Source organism: Gallus gallus, chromosome 10 (assembly GCF_016699485.2).
Source record: "Gallus gallus isolate bGalGal1 chromosome 10, bGalGal1.mat.broiler.GRCg7b, whole genome shotgun sequence".
Lineage (NCBI taxonomy): Eukaryota > Metazoa > Chordata > Aves > Galliformes > Phasianidae > Gallus > Gallus gallus.
The window spans coordinates 6,707,183-6,732,211 of record NC_052541.1 but is presented as its reverse complement, the minus strand read 5'-3'; the positions used below and the strand labels follow the sequence as shown (position 1 = coordinate 6,732,211).

The following is a 25,029-nucleotide window of genomic DNA, read 5'->3' as shown; positions in this document are numbered from 1 at the left end:
GGACGCAGTTTTGACATTAGAGAAGACCAGCATGAAAGAAAACATACAGCAGCACACTCATGTTACACCAAGTCCAACTGAACCAACCTTGTCTCAGTTTCTACATTTCTCTGTTGGCAGTCAGCAACAGAGAATGCTCTCAGTATCTTCAAATTAAAGTGCTCAGAAGACACCCATTCCAATTACAGAAGTGTCTAGTAAGAGACAGGAAAAACGGATGAAGTCCTCCTACACACAGAGAAGGCGTTCCTCCTGCCCCCTTCCCTGTGGCATAAGAAATCTAGAGGCAATTTCAAAGAAACACACAGAAATGCAGTGCAGGTCCTCTATTGAACTGGCCACTGGGTGTCACCGTTACTCCTGCCAAGTAAAGGAAGGTGCTGGCTATCCTGGCGTGATCCCTAATAATACCACTGCTTGCAGGCTCACCTCAATTTACAAAATATTATGCATTTGGACAACAAAAAAAAGTACATTCCAAAGACATTTGGAACCTTCTAAAGTTTCAATAAAGACTGACGTTCCATTAAGTAGAATTCTGAGGCAGACTGGTGTGATCCTTTTGACTGTGCAAGGAATGCCAAGTGGAAACCAAGGTCCTTTGCTATCATTTCTGTCAGCAAAACTTAGGTTAACACACAGCATTAAAAGGTAAGGTAAAACCAGGCACAATTTACTGGCAGTTCTTCTCAAATACAGGATCTCAAAATCATACAAAGCTCAAAGATCAACATGCATTTCAAACAGGTCACCTCAGGAGCAGCTGCTGACATGCAGAGCTCTTATCCCAGCACTGCCTCCCTCCTGAGAGGGGCTTTGGCACGAGAACCACGGGGTAATCCAAACAGTTGTTAGCAGATGACGCTCTGGGCCTAGTACAAAATGCTGCTCTCAATCCATGCAAGGATTATCTCAGTAATACAGGAATAGCCTTAAACAGTGTGAAAACACTTGGGAGAGCTGTAACTTTTGCTGGCATAGATCAGTGAAGGAAAAAAAAAAAACAAAAAAACTATTTTGAGCTCAGTGCAGCATCACTGATGCACACCAAACCAAGATCTGGTTTCAAGGGGAAAATCAAAGCAGTAATTGCCACAACACAGAAAGCCTATAGCAAAGCCATGAGAGATGTCTGGAACCCAGTCAGCTTGCTGAAGACAGACTAGAGTCAGGTTTGGTTAGGCTGCAGGCCTTGTACAGTCAGACACTGCATGCTGTGTGCATTTGATGGAATGCATATGAAAACAAGGAAAGGAGATTGGGGCTCCTTCAGAGACTGAAAAAAAAATGCCAAACCTGTACAAACCCACCAGCAATTTATACTGAGCTGAGTTAGTACTTCACTCTGACTTTTTCTGTAGTTTCAAGCACTACAAGCATCTGAGCACCTGCCTGTTCTTGCCTATGTGGGTCCTGAAGGAAGTTTTCAGGAAAGTAATACATGAAGCCTACATGAAGATGAGGCCTAAACCAAAACACCACAAATGAAGTCCTCTACAACACATTAAGACAAGAAATCTGTACTCACATCTGGCATGTATATACACAATAAGAACAGCCTTGTAGGTGAGGCAGTACCATGAGGCTGGGACTCCCCATCACTACACAGCCCCGCAATGTTGCTGTGTTGGCACTTCTGTGGGCAGCTACAGAGGATGCTCCATTTGCTGCAAAAACTTAAAGGGTTCAACAACTACAGATGTTACAATGTACACATCTGCATACATAACACTTAATTCCTATGTAGTCCCACACTCCCTTCTTGTTCCCTAGGTCTGAGATTTGCAATTCCAGTACATTGTGAGCACCTTTTGTAATATATAATCCAGGACATTCTAAGAAGGTGTAACAAAGTAGAGCATTCAAAATGCAGGTAGCTGAAAACAACAGAAGTTAAATATTTTATGCTACTGTCACATTCTTAAAAGGCGGATGCTAACTTGTTCACTACCACAATTAATAAACCCTATTCAGTTCATAAAGATCTTATGGGGGAAAACTGACCACTTTGTATTTTGTACAGTTTTGAATATGTGGAGTACCGTGACCCAATTCCACACATGCTTTCCTTTCAGAGATTAATCTCACTAAATTCAATGTGGCAGCTCACAGCATATAGTAAGCTGCTAGCTTACCTCTTTGCATATATAACGTTTCACACTGCAAAATGAAAGTGATAGCTGGTCTCTGGTATGGTCTCCTGGTATCTTGTCACATCAGCAGCAAAAAGAACCCAACAAACAAACAAACCCAACCACTAGGTAACACTTGGGGTTTCCAGTTATCATGAACTAACAAGACAAAAAACGGATAATGTAATGTTATCAGTATTAATTTGTATTAATTTTTAATCTGGAATAAAGGAAGACGAGGAAGAGCCAAGAATACTGACATCACGAGACAGAGCACAGCCCTGGGGCACTAGATCTCCTAATTCATTTTGGGGTCATTTGGGCCCACAATTTGTAGCTTTGTGCTCTTTGTTTCAGGAAACTATCTAGTGGCAAATTGATTATTTATGTTCATTAAGTTGCCCTGGCTGTGCTGACTCCAGCACCGCATTAAATTCAAAACATAATGAGGAAAACAGAGGAAGGAATTGGGCATCATTCTGTCCTCAGGGCCCCACTGTCACCTGATGTCACTGCTGTTCTTGTCAAGCCAAGGCAGGCAGGCTGCATATCTACGTGAATTGGCAGCTCTGGAAAGGCTCTGAGCAGGCAGGAAACGCTTAGGGAAATCACACATATTATTTTGCTAAGTCAAAAAACATCTTATGGATTGCAGTTGTTAGGACAAATTCATTAACCAAGGCAAAAATACAGAGCCGTTGTTAAGCACAAGTCCCTCCGCAGCCTGCAGTGAAAGTCTGAGAGGATTTGAACCACCGGACCCTCCAACACCTGTGACATAGCTCACAATAAAGCACAACTATCAGGAAAGCTCCATAAATATGAAGTTAGTGGTTTGATACATAAGGTCTTAAACCCAAGCAGAGGACAAACAACTCATATGCTTAATGACAATTATGAAGCTCTTCCTACTTATCACTGGCCCTGAAATAGTGCTCATTGTGCTCATAGAGAACCAAATGAGGATTCAAGGTAAGTTCCAAACAAAGAGGCTACAAGTGGAGTCATCTGCACTACAGCAAGGTAGTAACTTAGTATCTGGTGAGGATGACAAAATGTTATGGTATTAAAACCAGAACTGCAGGATTTTGGAAAATAAGAAACTTTTGCAAGCTTCTGAATGATGATTAAGGAGAAATGAAGAAAATTCACAGGTCTGCTCATCTAAGAACCTTTCCTTATAAAAGCATTCAGAGAAACAAGTTAAGGTGCATTAGAATAGTGGGCCTGAGCAGAGGGTTTGGCACTCAGGGGACTTCTCAGCTCAAGGCCACATAGGCATTAATTGCAAATGACAAACAAATTCAACTGTTATTTATACTCTATGTATACTCTGCAATGTATTTCAATTGGTGAGGCTTTACATTATGTACGTAAATATGCCTTGTAATTAAAGCTCAGTTTCACCAGTAATACAAGCATCAATTTAAACCGTCATTCTAGTTTTCCCTAATGAGTTTTGAATTATTTTCTGTAAGGTATATGAGACAAAGACAAAATAAGTGCCTTCAGAAGAGACAGGAAGAGAGAAGGACAACATTTAAGTCCTGCACATATTCCCAGTATTTTTTTAGCCTTTTTGCCTTAGGTGGCTCTGTACCCAACACAACACTCTTCACAGAGCCCAGTCCAAGCTCTCCATTAGGAACACAATAGGCACCTGACTCAGACGGGAAACCTTGCATAGCTAGTACTGAAGCCTCACATCAGCCCAGGCTCCTTTCGTTAGGTTAGTTATTAAAGCCCTAATCCTTTAGTTAAGTTATATAGCTCAAGGCAGAATTAAGATGGAGTTATGCCTTGCAGACCCAGTACAGAGTATTTCACCATACTAGCTTTAAATCTTACTTTGTTTGAATTCAATGGAACTGTCCCAGAATCACACGTCAAGTTTGCGAGATGGTCAAAGAGAATAACTGAGAACTTACCTGCCTGTTGTCTTCTTCCACCTCGCTTTGTGCTTCACCTGCATCAATCCATTGCTTTCCTGCTTTTCTCATGAACTATGCAGTCCCTACTGAAAAAAAATAAATGAATGGAAGTTATCTGAAAATTCCTCACTGGGTTCTGAATTACAGAAGTATCTGTCTCACATAATTAACCTGAACACTTGCTAGCACCAACAATAAGATGCTCTATAAACTTACAGACTTTATTAAAAAACAACACAAATCACAAAATAGTAAATCTACAAGCATTCATTTTCTTAACAAGGCGAATGTCATGTTAAAATCTCATCCAAAATTCAACTAACCTTTCCCTTAAGGTAAGCTGTGTTAAGTGGGCAGGTATCAATTCAGTTATTAAAACAAACAAGCAAACAAACAAACAAACAAAGCTACCACTCTAATAGAGTCAACAGTCACAATAAAGCATCTCTCTCTTTCCCATCCGTAACCCTGACAGTCAGTATTCCCCAGGTGGGAACCTATCAATGTCCTGCCCTGTATCACCTGGGCAGCTCCACCTTCACAGGACAAATACACTTCATTCTCCTTAAAGAAATCCTGCTGTTTTCCTGAATCTGTAATGTTCTTCTAAAACCAGAAAGCTGATACAATTACATTGCTCTTTAGCGCTGGATTTTGCAACCTAATGCATAAATGAAAGATACTGCTATATGCAGACAAAGAAGCCACAGAAAACCTAAGGCAGCTCAGAGCACATTAGAGAAATGAATGATTTCCTGGAGGGACTCAACTTCAGACTAGGTCAACAGTAAGGAAAAATGTCTTACTGCCAAACTGCTGCTCAGTGAACCATCCAAATGGAGATGATGCTGACAAGGTAGTTACCAGTCCTGTGTCACAAAACACCCCAATGTGCTCAGCAGTAAGTTAACACCTTTGCTTGGCTTATATAAGACACATTCAGCTGATTCCCCATTTTACAAGAGATGTTTGGGGAAATAGTGTTCTTGCAACATGCTTATCTGGGGATTCCTGGGCTTTGATATTCAAAACTTTCAAATCAACCCATTCAAATGAGTTCATTACACTATATTTAAACATTAAAATTAATGCAAGAGATACTGTAATTTTTTTTAAATGTTCAAGTGATTTATTAAAAGCCACACTCCTAAGAATAAAATGCAGCTGTCTGCTTAGAAAACCTGCTCTTATGCATATAAATTCACTGGCTTTCCTTAAGATTTAAGCTCCCAGGTGATCAGAAGCTCTTTAAAATGTATGATATGTGCCGTAGTGCTTTTGAAAACTGTAGTATTATCAATGTATTTTATCTATGGATCATCACCATGTGAGTACACTGAAATCTAGGTTATAAATATCACTACCACAGACAATGCATCAGCAAATGATAAATTAAATTAAAATATTCAAGCCATCTCAGCTACTTATAAGCTATCACTGCAGCCTAGCACTAGCAATGCCATTGTTGCCTCTGACCTGCCACGCTGCATTACCTTCATAATTAAGCAGGAATCCACAGTAACAGTCTTGACCATGACAAAGATAGCCCTGAATTGCAGCCATTAAGGAGATCCTCAGTTTTTATTTAGCCTCCTAGAGGACTTAGGAGCAAGAGCTTCAATTAAAAACTAAGATTCACTTACATGAGTTAGGAAAGGAAGGAACACTGCTTTACTTTGGAATGTGCTCCCTGTATGTAGTAACAACAGACAACTCTCTGAAGGCCCAGTTTCATTAAACAAACTTGAGGTATCCAAACATCTCTGGTTGAAGAATCAACTTAAACTATGACAAGAGAAAGCTTTCCATAAGCTCTCTTACATGTCTTGCTATATTTGCCTGGTCCAGATAATCACAATAATTCTTCTTATGCTCTTATCATATATCAGTGAGTGAAATGCAATACCAATACTGTTAACAAAACTATGGATTTGGCCTCTTGCATCCATGCTAGCAAGACATGCAGAGGAAGAAACTCAGAGCTGTGTGAATCAAGGTTACCTCTGAATGTAAGAACATGATGTTGTTCAAATCAGCAGATGAATTTAAGTCAGGGTTTTAATCCATTTTAGTCATTATCTTGCATCTTACAATTATTCAGTAAAACAACCAGTGGTCTAAAACTCCTCCTGCAAACCTAGTGCTGTAGGAAACATCTCAAACCTTGTTCAATCTTGAAAAACACCCCCAGCATCATTAAAATGTCTGAAAGAAACAAAGATATTCCTTTCCCTCTCCAATTCATGGCCCCATTCTCCTCTTTTCCTTTTTTTCATCCTCTCCATCATACTAGAGGCAAGTTTTTGAATAGATTTGTCCACAACAATTGTAGGAACAAAGTGTGCTGTTTTACATATAATTTAAGCACACTGAAAGCAATTTGCATTCACTCATGTCTACAGAGCCCTCTTGATTTCACTGAAAAACAGAGCAGTTTCATTTTAAGAACGATCACTTTCAAATCAAAGGAAGGCCTGTTGCTGGAAAAATCTTCCCTTTGTATATGTGTCTGATTGCAGTGCTACCAAACAGTTAGCTGATAAAGTAGTTACTGCACGTATCTGTGCTGTGACCATCATCATTCAAGTCATTCCTGCTGTAGGTTCTTGATTGCTGAGGAGATAAGACACACAGGGCTTCACAGTCCATTTACATGCATTACCTCAGCATCTGATTGTAAGACACCATTCTCATGAGCACACCATTCCCTCTCTGGCCACAGCTCAGCTCTGTGGCACTTGTTGCTCAGCAAGCCTCATTTTAGTCAAGCACCTCAGTATGTTCTGAACAATGGAAATAAATGAGTCCCAAATATGTGCTTAAAATAAATGCATGTGCTTTGCAAATCATACCAATTGAATCTGATATACATCTGAAACCTGTCAAGGCAGCACTCCAGGGATTCTGAGAGCATCTCACCCCAACCTGCACACACCTCCCGCCAGCTCAGAGACATCGGCTGCTCTGTTATTTGCATCTGGCTCATTCCAAGCATATACTGTGTTGTATAGCTATTTTCCAGGGACAGTACACACCAAAATGCACCCCCAAAATCCCTCAGGACTACCGATAAGCCATACGCTATGCGAACCGTGCATGAGTCAGAATCCGCAGCCAGCCTGCTAGAACAGAGGCACAAGGCCTCCTCCCCGTGCAGGAAGGGGCTAACAGCTGGAGCTGAGCACAGGGAGCCAATACCCAGCATTTTGGGCTTTCTTTCCCCCTTCCATTTACAACAGTCAGAACTGCTTGTGTACACTCTTCTGCTTCATGATGAATGCTACTGACACTCACTACGCCCACCGACAGTCCCTGGCTGTGCAGTCAGTGTAGTGTGATGAGTAGAAGGCCAGTCTTCTTTGAAACCAGGAATGAGTAGGAAAAATCCCACTCGTGTTGTCACAAGCAGTAACAGCAGAAGTGCAGCTGTAAGAAGGACCCACTACTCCTACACGCCTGGCTGTTTCTGAGAGCCCTGGGAGGCAGCGGGCCCTTGTCAATGGTTTTATTTGTCATGCTTGGGAAGCTACAGCATGGTCCCACTGTGCTGCCCACTCAGAAAAACATGGTCTGCACTTCTGAATACAGCAAACCCACACCTCATCTTTCTCAGCACTTTGGACACGCTGTGCCTGGGTCCTCATTTCTGTATCGAGATAAAAGGGACTGTACTCAGTGGTTTGAATTCTTTGCTGTGAATTTTCCATCAAAACATATGCATAGGGGAGTTCCAGCTCCTCCCAGTGATACAGCAGCACCTGCTGTCTATCTCATACCCTCGGTGCCCCAAACTAAAGCCCAGATAAACAATGCCTCCCTCATTCTTTCCCTGTGGTATGTCTGCACTCATGTACAGGGCCATTTTATCAAGGAGTATTAGCATGTGAATTGAGACAAATAATGAGAAGATAGAGAAGGGACTGCAGAAGTAGACAAGCAGAATGAAGCAGCTGCCCAAGACACGGAGAAGGATTCGGTCTGGCAGTAAATAGGCAACAGCAGACACGGACAGCCGGATCTGCTCAGGAAAGCATGTGCTTTGCTTAGGGGTCTCCCTTTTCCCACTGAAGAAAGTTACTGTTAAATGTGGTCTTCTGGGACCGAATGCATTTATATTTCAGAGCCACACGTCCTAATCTGGGTGTGCTGCGACAACCTGCCATCCTGCAAACATTACTTCTAAGCTGCCACGTGATCTTCAGAGTAACAACTGTCCAGATGACCAGAAAAACAGACTGTAATTGCTGAGATCCACTAATTGCTTAAGAAAACACAACGGTGGTGATGTTCACTGGCCACTGTCACAGCCAGAGGTCTGTGATCCTTGTCAGCAAAATGACCTGGTAGTGGCTCAGGAGCTCCTTATAGTCCAGCAAGGAATCACCCTTTGAAAATCTCCCTGCCTCTGAAGGATCCAAATGTGCAGTACTCAGACAACAGAAATTACTCATTTTTAGTGAATGCTGCCCTTTCCAAGAGGGGAAACTGTCCCCACTTGGAGGCAATGAGCACCCAGCACTGCAGCGTGACAGGCAGCCGCCGTGCCGAGCTGTGTGGGACGAGCGATGTCGCAGCCTCTAGTGGAGTGCTGTGCCATTTGTCCCTTTGTAGGCTTCTGGTGATACCAGTGTGCTGGGCTGCAAGGGATGCCATCACAGAGAAAGGACACAACCTCATTTAAAATATAGGGCAGATATAGGATATACGAGATAGGATGTCTGTTCCAAATGCTTAAAGAATACCAACCGCACCTTTAGCAGTGATAAATTAAAATCATCATACATGTACCAGGCTGATTTACCTTAAGGGTGATACTGAGAATGGTGGGAGAAGTACTGGGGAATGCTGGTTTTTACAACACACAAACTACACCTGCAAATTTGCAGTCCATGCATTCCAAGACAAAATGCAGAGACCTGAAGTAATAAGAGATTCTTTCTCCTCTCAGCCATATTAAAAATGTATTGATGTGACAAACCCATGCGTAAGCCTTAGTGTTCTAAAGGAAAAAGTCAGCACTCTTTAGCAGAAGAGAACATCCGGACTGCTTTTTGTTTCAGAAACTCTGTCTGCAGAACCGCGACTTCCCAAGGCTGTCTGTTTCCTATCCTCTGCCTCATCCACATCTCCATACTTTAAACAAATTTGCTCCCAGTTCTGTACAACATTACTTAACATTATTGCCTGGAAAAAATACCATTGTTCAAACATTTCCATCTTTGAAAGGATTAGAGCTCAGCTTTATGGTCAAAGCCCCATTAGTATGGTCTTTGCAGATAAAACCACCCTCTTTTGTGGAATTCGTGTTATTTAAATTTTACCAGATGGCAATTTTTCCAGCAAAGAGGAATTTGCAGCGCGTTGCTTTAGGACAAGATAAATAAGGTTGATTTTCAGATGCTTTTAGATGAGGAGCTGTTAAAGCCGCAGGCCTAACATGCAGATTTCTTGTCAACTTTAATTAGCTTCTGCGAACCCTACATTATGAAGTTATTTAAAATTAACCAGGGTGAAGAAAATCAATTTTGCCAACTTTCAGTTGTTCACACTCATGCAAAAGGATGGCAGAGGGACTGCGTGCGGCTGTGAACTCCGTGTCAGTGAGAAATGAGGGCCAAGGCAGGGACTGCGCAATGACTCAAAGGGGCTGAAAATGGCAGAGGCGAAACGGAGGGGAACAAGTCCTTCCTTTTATAGAATCCAAGTGGAAATGTGCTAAGCACGACATAAATGCACATCGGTGAGAGCTTTCAGCAGGAAAAAGCGGGGTAGGGTAGTAATGCTGAGAAGGCCCTGCAGCCGCTCGGTGTGCCTCCTGCAGGAGCAGCCACACCACTCAGCCTTAGCTCCAGCTACCAGAAGAGTCTACGTTTTCTTCTCACACATCTCCACAGTGCTGCTCCCACTGCTGTTTAATAGCTATACTCATACACTAATGTATGCGTACGCTAACGGCAGTAAGGGATGAGGATGAAATCTGAAAGCTGTTGGCATTATAGGAATGGCCACAGGCACTGCTCATTAGTTACACAAATTCGTTAGGCAAATTTCACAAGTCGTTATATATACATAAGAGCACTGTTCAGAAGTGCTCTCTCCGTTGCTGCTTTTTGCAAAGGGGGGGTGCAGCAGCTCCGTTATTTCTGCACAGCAGAACAGTTTGTGCCCTTTTTTATCCTTTCCAACCAAAAACCGCTTTGGGGAATGCATTGTTTTCTGGAAATCACATATTGCTGCAGGAGCTGAGAAATTAGAAAGAGATAACCTTCATGAACTTCTGCTTGAGATTGGATGTATGGAAAATAAAGTTCAATTACAAAAAGAACCAGATTTCAAAGCACTAATTTGTCCTTCAATAGAAAAGTCATCACCAAAGCTATCTGCTACCTCTTGGCAAAGAAAGAGCACTGTTTTGTTTCAGGCCATTCTTTCGGGGCATGGAAGAACATCAAAGCCATCACAGATACATTCCCCACCAGTGAGACTATTACTTGTGAAAAATGAACAAGAGGGAGTACCTAATAACAGGAGACTCCTTTGCTAACACTACATAAAAATCCAAAAATAAAGGTAGAAATCAAAGAGGCAATTAGTTTAATTTGAGTAACATTAAGATAACTGTAGGCATGTCTCATCTAAAACGTGCTGGAAGTTACCATTTGAAATCCTCGCCTAGCCTACCTTCTTCCCTACAGGAAGGAAGAGCAGACTTTTTTTGCCCATGGAAGCCCCGGGCCCATGCAATTTCACAATATTAGATCAAAGCCAGAACGCGCTGCAGGCACTTTCACATTGTGTATGAGATGGTCACTTCTCCTAGCCGAAGCTCAGGGCTGTCTTACCATCTTCCATCACATGAGGCAGCTATATGCTTTTGCATGCTTGCCTGTAACCAGTGCAGACAGAAAACAAGGATATTCCTCACACTGGGGAATATTACAATCCCTGGACAACTGCAACATCTTGTAATGACCACGAGTCACTCTTAATGAGCTTCAGTCCCCAGTTCTTTTAACTTACCAATGTCCTGGATCAGCCTTATAAATAAAACTGGGAAATATCTTAGTTTTCTGTAGAGTCACAAACTCAAAATGCCAATGTGTTTCTGGATTGCTTTGTGCCTCACTCAGACTCCTCAAATAGTACCCGAGTGAGGCTGCGTGCCTTCTGCACAAGATGCACACACTTCTTTGCTTACTAGATAAAGGAACAAAAAGCAGCACACTGACATTAGGTAAATGCTATCACCACAAGCAATTTCTCATGCCTGACCTTCCTGTGAAGATGTATGATCTGTGCACATTGTTGTCTCTGTGAATATATTGGGTGTTCACAAGCAAGACAGATGCACAGTTGCCTTGCCTAATTATGTCCAGTGTACACAGCAAATGAGCTGTTAAGGGCTTGCCCGTATTCAGGCAAACACCCTGAAGTGGTGGCAGTCCCACAGCAGTTTTTACAGCCTGTAATTGTGAGATGAATTTGCACTCATCATTGCACCTAGAAAGGCTTTATCTTTCTAGATGAGAGAGAGGTGATGGCTCTCTCCAAATCACCTGGCTGGATAATGTACAACACAAAGAAGAATTAAAGCTCAGGGAGGAATGGGTCCTATCTCTGGCGGGAGTTGGAGGCCAAGGACAGAGCCTCTGCTGGCCACAGACTGTTGGGTATTTGATGCAAGCCCACTGAAGTCTAATAGATTTCCTATTGTTAAACAAATAATAATTCAGAAGACATCATTCTGAATATGAGTTCCTGGCCAGTGAGCTTGGAGGAGGAAAGAGGCAACCTTGGCAGTATGGCTCCAAGTACTTTCACTCTGCATTCCCAGTTGCTGTACAATATGGACACTCCTGGAAGCACTGGTGCCCAACCACAGCAGCTCCATGAGGCAGCAAGTCCACCTCCTCTGGGCTGTGTGGCCTGGAAGGAACAAAGAAGCAAGAAGGAGATGGAGAGGTGTGGTGCAAAGCAAGTCTGGAGAAGGAGGCTGGTGTGGCTTAAAGAAAAGGACTCCTGAGGACCTTGGGCTGTGCAAGCTTCCCGCTGCTTTCACTGTGATCCTGCCTTCACCAGCTGGGGAGAGGAGGCTGTCAACAAAACAATGTGCAGAGCACAATGAGCCAACAGCAGAGGTCAGCCTTGAACTGTAGATTTCCTCTCCAAATTTGCTGTCTGAACAATTCTGCTGTTGACTGTCCACCAAGAAATAACCTGAGGTACCTGAGCCATAGCAGCAGCGGATAACAGAAGGAAGAGGAAAGGTTTCCTTCCAAAACAAGAAGAGGTAAAAGCCAGGTGCTCAGAGCACTGCCAGGTAAGGGTTTCATTACAAATGGATAACACTTGGCTGCTCAGACAGGGACATGGAGCTCCTAGCAACACATTCCTCCTCTTTGCTAGCTATTCGAGAAAGGTCAACGTCGCACAGAAAAAAAAAACAAAACAAACAAACAAAAAAACCACCCTGAAACTAAAATAAAACTCAACCTTGTCAAACAATTTCAAAACCCCTGAGAATTCTATCAGGGTGTGTTCCTACACGAGCTGGTCCGTAGGAGAGTTACTGCTGCCACTTGCTGATTTCCAGGTTGGCTCATTCCAAGGGGGCATGGTTCCACTGTGCCACGTTTAAGTGCCTGAACGGCCGATGCATGCGTGTGCTGGGCTGCTCAGGTTGTCCCCGTTCATCTGGTCCTGAGCTCAACATGTAAAAACATTTAAACAGTGCCTCCGTAAGTTAGGTCAGTGCTTGGCACAAAACACATTACCTGGACTTTACAAAGTAGGAATGAACATGGGCCAACTGCCTGCTGTTCGCTGGGCGATTGGAAGAACAAGCATTTTGTTACCTCTTGCACAGGAGAGGCTCTTCAGTGGCATCCTCCCTTGAACGCAGCTGCCTGGATCTTTGTTTAATGCAGCAGCCGAAGATGAGGGATTCAGGGATTTGGGCTGAACGCCTACACACAGTGTCACAAATGTCAGCTGCAAACCAGAACCCGATGATCATCAAAATGCACTGAATTTTCTGGGCCTGCTTTCCAGCTGTGCAGGGCGCACCTACACCAGGCAGGAACTCTGGCATCATTTCACTCAGTCCCGTGTTTGTCAAGTGCTAAACACAGCACTCCTCAGCACAGGTTGTTTTCCCTGTACATGGACAAACCATTGCACACCTGACCCCACGGCTCTGCACCTCTGCTGAGGGTTGAGCAGCCACGCGTGCTTTGGGAGAGTACCTCACTTTGCCCATCTCCTCCTCTCCAAGACCTCAGCAAAGCCCAATTCCCACCTGGAGCCCCACACTGTTTCCTTGTCCCGGTTTCACTCAGCCCGGACAGGGGCTCTCCTGCCCGGGTCACTTGCTGCCCTTGGGGCCACTTTTTGCAACGACAGCCGCCGTTGTTGGCACTTGCAAGGGAGAAAGACCGAGCCCCCGGGCTGAGGAGGGGGTAAGCAGGGAGGGCGGCCCTGGGGAGCCGGCTCCCGCTGCTCGCGGCTGCCCGAGCCGTGCTGCAGGGCTGGCTGCCCGCTGTCCCCGGCCCCGCCGCGGTGCCGCCGCCGTCCCTGCTGCGGGCGGCGCGTGCGGACAGCGCTCGGGGGCAGCCCGGGGCGGGGCGGGGCGGGCTGCCGGGGCTGCGGGCGGGCTTCCACGGGGAGGGGGCTCCCGCTCCGGTCTCTATAACGCCGGAGCTCGCCGCGCCGCGCCGCGCCGCGCCGCTCCGCCCGCGGTAACCTCCCGCTAGCGGCTCCGCTCGCGCTCCGGCCGGCGCCGAGCGCGGCAGGGCAGCCGTACCCCGGCAGCGGGCGGCACCGGGCTCTGCCGGAGCCGACATCGCAGGGAGAGCCCCGCGCGGGCGCAGGAGGGGGCCGGGCGGCGAGAGGTCCGCGGCGGCGACGGAGGCTCCCGGCTCCGGCTGCTGCCGGGCTCCCGGAATGGGCCTCCGGGCGCTGATGCTGAGGCTGCTGGCGGCGGCGGGGTTCGTGCGCGGTGAGTGGGGCCGCGGGCACGGCCGGGCAGGGGAGCGGGCGCGGCGGCTGGCGGCACCTCGCCGCTCTGCGGCCCCGCGCTGCCGGGAGCGGAGCGGGGAGAGGGACGGAGCGGGGAGATGGCGAGACAAAGTCCCCCAGGGCACTGTTGCTGCTTTACAGGGGGAAGTTCGGGACCGAAAATGAGAGGAAGCCGTCTGGAGCGCGGACGGCAGCAGGCACATCAGAGGACCTGTTCCTCTATGACCCAGATTTCCTTTCCTCCCGAAACTGCCTCTGTGCCCGGTCTGCTCTGCTCCATCCGTGCAGAGCTCCTTCTCTCTCCATAGAAAATGGCAGAATAAAGATCCTCCCTGGATTCGATAGGACAGAAATCCCTGAATATTATCACGTACATTAATGTAGCACCTATCATCCCTGCCAGGGATCCAGTACCCACGCTTTGCCGATAGCTGACTGCACGGAGAACAAAGCAGAGAGTAGGCGCCCCAAGAGTTCTCAGTCCGAAGCAGTCGGGGTGCATGGCTCAGCCCTAGCCAGGAGCCATTTTTCTTCCGTTGTCTCGTTGATGCTCCCTGCCGTACCTGCGCTCTGCCCCCCCGGTTATAGCTGTGGCAGGGCAGGTGCCAAAATGCAGTGCATTGCCTCCTCATCACTCCTCGCTGCTGGACCAAAGGGTGTGTGTGTTGACATTTTGAGTCACTGGCATTTTGAGTTTACCGTTGCTGGACAGCCAAGAAGGGAAATCCCCCTTGGGATGAAAAGAGTGGTAATGCATTTGGCAAAACATTCTGCCATTGCAGCTGATGAACTATATGAATTCTGACGGTGTTTTTCAAAGAATGCAGCACATAAAGTAATAATAGCTACATAATATCTGAGAGAATGAAAAGAACAGATGTCTGAGCCTCGTTTTCCAATGCGGAATCCTAATGATTTCTCTATTCCTATGCCCGAAGAGTCCCTGCAAGGAGAGTTCCAAAGGAAGCTGTACAAGGAGCTGCTGAAGAACTACAACCCTCTGGAACGACCAGTTGCAAATGACTCCCAGCCGCTCACTGTCTATTTCACTCTCAGCCTCATGCAGATCATGGATGTGGTGAGTCTGTAGCCTTACAGGAAACTGTTTGTGTAAGAAGATGGGATTTTTCCCTTCCCAGAGTGGAGATATGTGGTGGGAAAGGAAGTCTGCAAGACCTTGGAAAGCACACGTAATTGAAGACGCAATGCCAAATTTTGACTGCCTTTAAAAAAAAAAAAAAAAAGTAAATTTAAATTTAACAGTAAAGCTTTTCTCCTTCCTCGAGCTCTTGCCAATATTCCCCTGCATTCTTACCAGTATTAAATACACAAATGAAGCTCCAACTTTACTATACTTTGCCTTTTGAATCCTTAGCTGTACTTAGATCCAGCAAGTTCAGCCCATGGGAGAATTAGTAACAACAAAGGCAGTGATTACTGGTGGTCACTGAAGAGCTGCTTACCTGGGGATGGGAGAGCAATGAGGGGGAAGAGGATGTTCAGTCCAAAAGCTACATTACCTTGTTTCTAATCTTCTTTAGACAAGATTTTAAAATCGTGTATACTTAGTTTTTATCTGCTTTACTTACAGCCACAGTTAGTTGGTATAGTGATGGATGTTCTTGTGCAGTGCCTGCCAGGCAGGATCTTTTGGTTTCCATTATGAGTAATTTAAGCTTCATTCTGTCACAGCAGTACAGAAATCAGACTCTACATTTAAGCAGGTTTACAGTATTTAACTGTACTGAATTCAACTAGCTCTGGCCACTAGTAAAGAAGATAATTACTTTAAACTAGTAGTTTCCCTCCAAATGCCATCTTCTTTCTATTAGATGCTTAAAGTCCAAGGCACCACACAATTCAGGAAAAGGATGGGATTATTCGTGACAAGTAGCTTGCACTCAGTTCCCTTACAGGCTGCTGGTTGCCAAAATCCAGGCATTGTTCATGTAGTATCTAAAGGTCAGCACACACACAGAACTCTGCAGCTTTAAATGCTTATAGTTTCTGTATATGTTTTTGCAAGTTTTAAAGTTATTAGACCTAGGATGAAAACTAGGATATGTATTTCCACTGTGATATTTACTATTTGATGAAGTGAGAGTAGATGGTTGTAATCAGTGACTTTTTTCAGTGTGAGCACCACTGAGGCCAGCAGGCAAACACATCTCTTATAGCCTGTCTGCAGCAGCTGAGATTTCATACATGCAATACCAGCCAGCCAACAGAGCTGTGTGGAGTGCGCTTCTATGAATGAAGGGAAGGGATGAACGTGTTGTGCAGAGCACAATTGCCAGAGGTGCTGGCAGATGGATTCACGCTGGCTGTGGCTGTACTGCACAGACACCTGAGAGCTAGCAGTGCACAGCTGGATGGTTATTTGACCCAAACTTGGACATGAGATAAAAGCCTGTACCAGTGGTTCATGCAGTGACAGGAGCATCGTGTTACCTGTATGTGGGCATGCTTCTGTTGTTAACAAGGCTTATTATGGGTGAGCTTAGGGATTTTGAAAGAAGTGGATTTCTTCACATTGAACTCTGCAGATGCAGTGGTAGGTGAATCTAGACACCAAGAGTCACAACAGACAAATAAGCAAGAAAAGGAGAAAGAACAAAACCAGTAAATGATACTGTGTTAACAAGTGATATATTAATTTCTTGATTCATTTTCTAACTGAATGCTTTTGGAATGTGCAAAGTAAAGCAAACAGCGGGACGTGAAGGGCAGTGGGCATTGTGAAGCCTGGCAGAGAACAGCAGGTGAGGGAAACTGAAGGGAGAGGGAAGAAGGGCAGCATGGGACAGACAGTGCTTCAGAGGCCTAAATGCTGTTTGGGCTCCTGCTGAAGCTGCTCCTGCTGGCTCACACCTCCACAGGTCTCTCGCCATGTATGGCAGGGAGCATGGGGTCGGGGCGGAACAACAGCCTCTATGCCACGCTTGTCAAAATCTGCATCAGCATCGGTGCCCCACTGTCACTGTCATCACTGCTGAAATGCACCACCACCACCTCACTATGCTCACATTCACTGTTTGATCTCCATAAACATTCGGCAAATGTAGATGACTGTCAATGGGTGCCATTTTTTCCACATGAAGGAATTCAATTGCACCCCTTTGCTTCATCCACACTTCCATGTCAGACACCATTCTGTCAGACTGCTCCTCTGCTGCCATCTGTTGCACAGCAACAAAATGTAATGGAATATTGATGAGAAGGTTCACCCTCTGCTGCCATACCACCAACATCCACCTCTGACATTGTGGGTCAACATAATAAAATAAGAGGCATTACTTTTGGAGCAGCTCTGATGTCATTCTGTATGGATCTATTTGGCCTGAATATGTTAAACACCTTCTGCAATATTAACTACCCTGGGAAATGTTTGTTGTATGGACAAATCCTCCTCCTGCTGATGCAAGTTACAGAAGCCTTCCTTAAATCACTGGTGTCCTGAATGAGATTAGCTGAACACCCTTGAGACTTCTTCCAACCATAAATAGAATCTCTACCATAAAGATTTCCCTTGCAGTTCTGCATTTGTTAAAGAGTGGGGCTTCCTCTTCCCCGTGCTCCTCACACACGTATAATTTTGTCCTTGCACCATATGAGGGGATGGCTGTCGGGCAGCAGATGGTCAGCTTCACAGTTAAAATCTTCTGCAGTTGTCCAATTTAATAACAAAAAAGTAGAACTGAAGAGCAGATATCCACAGATCACTGGCCAATCTGGGTATGCTCCATGACTGGCAGTCACAGCTAACGCGATTCAGAAGGAGGTTTTGATCCTCCGTGCCTTCCCCAAAAAATCCCCTCCATTATCAGTAAGAAGCTGCTGTTTTCGTCCTGGCAGTTTAGTTACAGCTCATTCTGCTTGCTATAAATCTGACTGCATTTATTTCTCTGAGATCTGGGATTGACAGGCAAAGAAAGAAACCAAGCATGAAGTAAATTAAGCTTCACACTATAAAACAAATGAGTTTTCTTCATTGTCAACAAAAAGCAAACACTGCTGGGAATGACAGCTATTTGCAATAACAATTACTGGTGTAACAAGCTTGAAATAAAACATGTCACATCATGCTATCTTGCAGTTTATATATTCACTTTAATGGCCTCTCAGCTGATACAAGGTGAACTGAGAGCGAGACCCATCCAGAGCAGCTCTGTAACATCCCCTGCAGAACAGGCTGAAACCCAGCTGCTCATGTCTTTACTTGAGTCTCTGCCATTCTGCTCTGTCAAGTCAAGGGAGAGATCATAGGTATATTTCTGTTCACTTTATTCCTGTATGGCTAAACAGAAAAATTGGTGCTCTTAAACCTTTACAAATAACCTTACAATTAAATTGTTCTGAACTGAAAACAAAATGGAGACAGCCAACTGACTACAAGTGCTCTTCAAGAACACTTGAGATATTACAATATTAGAAGATGAAATAAGTGGTCCCTTTGGTTTTTGTAATTATTTGCTTCAATTTCCTTGAAATAAGGAATGCCAAGCAGTTTGATAAAATAAATAAGGAATAACCTACTTCCTGTGTGATTTGCTGAAATCTTGGTTCAAAACTCCTGGCAGGAAAGCAATGTATATCGAACTAACAGACATAATAAACGTCTCTCTGGATGTGAATTAGAAAATGTATGGAAACATCTGACTTAAGGAAACTAACCAAAATTTCAGAATAAGCATGGGAAGAAAATCCTAACGGACAAACATTAAGGATATCTGCATTCCTTATGGCAGTAGGGGAAGTGGGATGAGTGGACAGCCATAGCTGGTCATGGTTGCAGTTTCAGCACAATGTCAAAACAATACAGGACAAGATGTAGAGAAGCTACTTATTTTCTCTGCACCTCACCTGATGGAAACCCCACTGCCTGCACAAAACACTGGTCTTTGGCCTCTGCCTTTCTGTGTTGGCATGGAGTATGAACCTAGCCTATGCTTTGGAAAAAGCATTCAGAATAGGCATTTTTGTGAAACAGATTTCTGAAATGTGCAGTTTCCACACTGGATACAATTACAGCCATCCCTTTCTCGAGCATTGTGTGGAGGCAAGCTCCTAACATTCATGTTTTGTCTTCTAACGTCCATCTCAGTAATAACATCAGAGAAGAATATTCTACCTGTCCTGTTTAATATCTTTATTGACTGTCCTGTTTAATATCTTTATTGATGACCTGGATGAGGGCATTGAATGCACCCTCAGTAAGTTTGCAGACGACACCAAGCTGGCTGGAAGTGTTGATCTGCCTGAGGGTAGCGAGGCCCTACAGAGGGATCTGGATAGGCTGGATAGCTGGGCTGAAGCCAATGGGATGGGATTCAACAAGACCAAATGCCGGGTCCTGCACTTTGGCCACAATAACCCCAGGCAATGCTACAGGCTTGGGGCAGAGTGGCTGGAAGACTGTGTAGAGGAAATGGACCTGGGGGTGTTGATTGATGCTAGACTGAACATGAGCCAGCAGTGTGCCCAGGTGGCCAAGAAGGCCAATGGTATCCTGGCTTCTATCAGAAATAGTGTGGCCAGCAGGAACAGGGAAGTAATTATCCCCCTGTACTCAGCACTGGTGAGGCTGCACCTTGAGTACTGTGTCCAGTTTTGGGCCCCTCACTGTAAGAAAGACATCGAGGCCCTGGAGCGTGTCCAGAGGAGGGCAACAAAGCTGGTGAGGGGTCTGGAGCACAGGCCTTATGAAGAGCGGCTGAAGGAGCTGGGATTGTTCAGTCTAGAGAAGAGGAGGCTCAGGGAAGACCTTATTGCTCTCTATAACTACCTGAAGGGAGGTTGTAGTGAGCTGGGGGTCAGCCTCTTCTCTCAAGTGACTAGTGATAGGACTAGAGGGAATGGCTTCAAGCTGCGCCAGGGAAGATTCAGGCTGGACGTTAGGAAATACTACTTCTCTGAAAGGGTGGTCAGGCACTGGAATGGGCTGCCCAGAGAGGTGGTGGAGTCACCGACCCTGGTGGTGTTCAAAGAGCGTTTGGATGTTGTGTTGAGGTACATGGTTTAGTGAGAACCATTGGGGAATGGCGAATGGTTGGACTGGATGATCCTGTGGGTCTTTTCCAACCTTAGCGATTCTATGATTCTATGATTCTAAACATATTGGTTTATAGCGAGCACCAGGAATACACGCAGAAGCAGTGCTGTTCCTGCACAACAAAGACTGGCATCGAAGAACAAATACAGTGATTGAGAAGGTATTCATGTTGTGCCTAGACTGACATTTCTCCAAGACATTCATGTTTGCTCTAAGTTAGTGGAGTTAAGAGAAACATCTGTGGGAATTCCCTCCCCAGAAGTCAGAATATGAAACCTTAGAAATTAAACTCAAATGGTCATATGTTTACACAGCAAATCACTGCTCAGAAATGGAAATGAAGTACTGGAATACACCGACTTATGCAGTGATAGTTCAAACTCCATTTTTATTGCTATTTAGACAAGCAGAAGAATCAAACAGTCTTATTTTAGTTTGAAAGAGACCTCCAGAGGTCATCTAGTCCAAACCCCTGCTCCAAATATGTCTAAATAGATCACGCTACTCAGAAGTGTGTCCAGTCAACTACTGAATGCTTCCAAGGACAGACTCCAGACCCTCCCTGGGGAGCCTGTTCCAGTACCTTAGCTGTTGTCAAGGTAAGAACTTTTCCCTAACATCTGATCAGAATTTCCCAACTTCCATCTTGGGAACAATACTAAAAACTTTCTACAAGAATAAGGCACTCGTCATTCTTCAGCAAAATCAGGCACATAACATAAAGATACTTACAGTGATGTATATCAGATTATGTTACTACTTGCTGCACAGTATGCAGTTTGACTTTAGTAAAGCCTTTTGAAATAACATTCTCAGAAAAAAAAATACCTACAGGGTAAGGCCACGATAAACCCATATTGTAGAATGGGTTAGAAAATGGCAGAAGAGTAATTGTCAGTGGTTCATTGTCCAAATGGTGGGAGTTAGATACATGGTGTGATACCCCAGGAACCCATCTCATCCTTAAATATTTTCATTAATCACCTAGAAGATGAATAAGGAATATTTGTATTAAATTAGAAGATTACGTACATTTGGTAGGGGCTTGGAGAATATTGAGGACGACAGTACAATTAAACATTGTCTTGTAAAAATAAAGGGACTGGCTTGACTTGATATGATGCGTGTTTCCCTACTCCGCTGACTTAGTGTTACTGCTGATGTGACTGAGCAGCGAGCTAGATCATTAACTAGCTAATTAAAGCTTTTACTACACAACAGTTTTCACTTATTTTCCAGTTTGTCCTTCTAAAATTTCTAGTTAGGAGAAAGCAAAGTGCTGAATAGTTGTTTGTACCTCGCGAGCAATAGCAGAATCTCAAGAGATCTCCTGTTCCTTTAGGCTGTTCGATTCACTTGTGCAGACCAAAGAAAAAATGAAAACGTGAAAACTTTTTATGTTTATCTGAACTCAGTCAAAGTTTGCTCATCCTACATTGCCCTGGTTACTTGTATGACTTAGATTTATATATTCAAGAGCTTTTGTCCTTGTTTCATTTTACAGAGTCTAAGTATACAGTTGACTTCAATGACTTTACATCCAGCACTTAGGAAAGCCTCTGCATAAGAATCTGCAGGCTCAGTAGTTGCAATCAAATACCCTGGACCCGCTGGGCAAGACAGTAATGAGAAGTATTTTGAAATTTTAAAGAGAAAATTATGCTGACATTCAGAGAAGCAGAACAGGTTCTGTGAAGAAACAGACTATAAAACAAACATCTCTTCAAAAAAAGAAAAAAAGAAGGAAGAAAAAGAAATTTAAATCTGGAAAGGCAAATAAAACAACAGATCAACAGGCTCATTGAGAAACTGTGCTACAGAAGTTCCTAAGCTGTTTATCAAACCTCAGCAGCCACTTTGTAAACAATGGTTGTGGCAGAAGCTCACAAATCTGCATTATTCTTTTAATTTCAGCATTCATTTGGGTACATTAGAAGTCTTCTCCCAGCATTATTTTCCTCTCACTTGGCAGCTTGGTTCTTATTCCCACCATGCTGGAAGGAGAAAACATTTTCACTTCCATCTTGCGGCCATTTGCCATTCTACTGTGATCTACCCCTTAGAATTTAGAAAACCAGAACGGTGCTGGAATATGATTTTCAATATTTTTATTAGATTAATACCTGCTATAATTGCTGAATGATAACAGAAAACAGAACTTTCTGCTTCCACACAGAATACCAAGAACAGATCTCCCAAGTAACAGCCTAAAATATTCTGATAATGAATGTATTTAAACCAGCAAATAGCACATCTCCAACCCTGCTGTGGTGAGATACTGATCTGCTAAGAGAAATTGCTGCTGTATTTTTGTGGGATTTGTCTATTTTTTTGTGTGCTTCTAAATTCTTTTATTCCACACATTTTGGTGCTGATATTTTCTTCATCATCTTTCTTTTACCTAAACTTCTCAGCCAGTGAGCTTAGTACTTTGTTTTCTAAATGCATCGGTACAGATGCCCCATTAACCCAAAAAGTGAGCAGATACCTACTGATAATGACTTATGATGAAAGTTTGCATTCCTTTGCACACATGGCATTGTTTACATACTCTATAATCTGCTGCTCACTGACAAAGCCTGTTTTACTGTGCATGTAAAGATGGGAATTTGGTTGACTCTTGCTGGATTTAATTGGCATCTGACTGTAGTGTAAAGGCGCAGAGGGGGCAGAGTACGAGTGCTGGACCCATTTGTTTCTGGAAGGCTCCTGGCAGTGCAGTGGGAAGATGCTGTGGGCTGGATGAATTTCTAGATGAAACCCACACCTCAGCAGCACAGCCTCAGCCCTGCTCCTGTAACGTGACCTGTGGGGGTCCCCCAGGTGGCAGAGGAGTGCTGCAGCACGGCTGACGGCAAGGGAAGCCAGGAGCTGCTGCTGGAGCAACCCTTGGGAGCACCTCTGTGCCAGTGAGGAGCTGGAGTCAAGTACCAGTGTGGGTTTAGCATTTTTATTTGCTAGTCCTGGTGGATTATGGCTCTTGAACAATCAAGTATGTGTTATTCTCTTCCATTTCGGTCTGCACAGATACAGTGACTGCTTTTCTCTCAGAAAAGCACACACTATAAAAAGTTTTCCGTAATTTGCAAATCAAATAGCGCTGACAACAGTAGAACAAAGCATTGCCAATGGAAAGCAAGCAAACACTTTTCTATCTATGAACGGTATATTAACGTCGAAACATTTAAATGATAATTACTTCAAATTTAGATGATACAGATTTGAATCTTTACTTTCTCCAGAACCCCTCACCATGTTCGCCTGAATAGACTATGGAGCTATTCAACAGACCCAACTGTTCCCAAGCTAAAGATAACTTAAAAGAAATGGAAGGGGGAGGGGGAAAAAATGGGAATTAGATATCGCAATGGATTGGCAGCCGGCAGCGTGTAAGTGCAAGCACTTATGTAGGAAAATAAACCTTTTAAATTCATTTGGAGTTTTATATACCTGAATATTTATTTTTAATGTGTTAACTAATTTATGTAGCATTTTTAATTTATTCAATATTACAATAGATTATTTTCCAAGAATAACTAGAAGAAGCCTAAATTCAGTTAAATTCAGATTTAACTTTCATTTATGCTTTTATGCATATGGCTGCTCACTGAAACCAGAGTTTGATTTGTAAAAAGGAAGGTTGTTAACGCCATCTTCAACAACAGTGATCTGGGATGAGCTAAGAGCATAAGAATAAAGCGTTTTATTGGCAGCAACAAAAGAACATGAAATCTATCGAGTTCATTCCTCCAAAATCCTCTAGCAGAGATGTGAAGCCACATTCAGAATGGCCTATAAACACATCTCTGTGTTATGTGTATGACTGTTGATAACCATGTGCAAAGTCAGTGGCCCCATGCACGCTTAGTTATATAGCACTGCCACCTGGGACTTGTTCTGGCAAGTTCTTTGTGTTCAGCTGTGAGCACTAAGAGATTTCTGTGGTTGGCAGCCCCACAGTTACCCTTGCTAGCTACACAGTTGTGTCGGTTAAGTATTCAAGAGGAAAGAAGCAGGTTTTTTTTGCACATCACCACCAAAAGTACTAAATGCAAGAATGAAGACAATAAAAATAATGAGCACTGCTGAGTTTGACCAAACTGCTCACTGAGCCCAAGAAATTCAGATAAGTATTTTTATGGATTTTGGCATGCTCGCTCCATCTCCGACTGCATCAGGCAGAAATGCTCTTTTCACAGGAGAGAGTTTGCTCTTTTGTGATGCTGAAAACAGCAGCCTGAAGGACTGTGTAGGTGTTCTGACATTTTGGTCATGATGCTTATTGCATTTGGGAAGAAAGAGACACGCCGTTCATTTTCATCAGCATATTCTTCTCAGTCAACCTTTCTCAGTATCTTTTTTAGTGATATGAATTCTCAGGGAAACTTGAAAAGATCCTGTAAAGGAGGACTATTTCTGTGTGTCTGCATTTCTCTCTTCTTTGGCTAACTACTCTCCCTTTTCATTCTGAATCTGTTGGTAAAGTTCAAGTAACCTTGATAAAGAAGAGGACATGAAGATAATAAGTTCCTACAGACTTCTTGAAAGCACACAGTGGGGTAGAGGATGAAGGGAAATCACTATTTTTTAGTTGCCACAGTGATGTGTCAGTATCCTAGATTGAACAGAGACCCTAAGACATCTAGAGGTAACTAGAATTATGGTTTATGTTACTGTTACAGGAATTTTTTTAGCTACTTCTTGCATAAGTTGCTTACACTTTGAAAGATGGAGATAAGTAAGAATAAAATGTGGATGAATCCTTTGATATAATGCTATCCAGGCATTAGTGTTACATAGAGATGTTACAACCTGACCTTTCAACTTCTATATTTTGCAGCTAACCTCTAGGCAAATAGAACTTCAAAGGCTCCCATCCCCTCATTTTAACTGGGAA

At 43.8% G+C, this 25,029-nt stretch overlaps 3 protein-coding genes across 4 annotated transcripts in view; 2 read left to right on the top strand and 1 right to left on the bottom strand.

Annotated features, from left to right (window-relative positions):
- The window catches only part of MPHOSPH10 (M-phase phosphoprotein 10), a 1,076,704-nt gene that overhangs the window by 152,385 nt on the left and 899,290 nt on the right, over window positions 1-25,029 (top strand). The window lies entirely within an intron of this gene.
- Window positions 1-25,029, bottom strand: part of MYO1E (myosin IE) — a 220,193-nt gene that overhangs the window by 100,148 nt on the left and 95,016 nt on the right. Inside the window, exon 4 of one of the 2 annotated variants that reach the window (XM_413782.8) lies at window positions 4,061-4,149. In XM_413782.8, the coding sequence (XP_413782.4) occupies window positions 4,061-4,132 (72 nt within the window). In that variant the 5' untranslated portion in view covers window positions 4,133-4,149. The remainder of the gene's footprint in view (window positions 1-4,060; window positions 4,150-25,029) is intronic. The other variant, XM_046899260.1, reaches the window with a different exon arrangement.
- CHRNA7 (cholinergic receptor nicotinic alpha 7 subunit) overlaps window positions 13,784-25,029 on the top strand; it is a 42,340-nt gene continuing 31,094 nt past the window's right edge. The window contains exons 1-2 of the mRNA NM_204181.3: window positions 13,784-14,060; window positions 15,019-15,158. Of these exons, the coding sequence (NP_989512.3) occupies window positions 14,006-14,060; window positions 15,019-15,158 (195 nt within the window). The 5' untranslated portion in view covers window positions 13,784-14,005. The remainder of the gene's footprint in view (window positions 14,061-15,018; window positions 15,159-25,029) is intronic.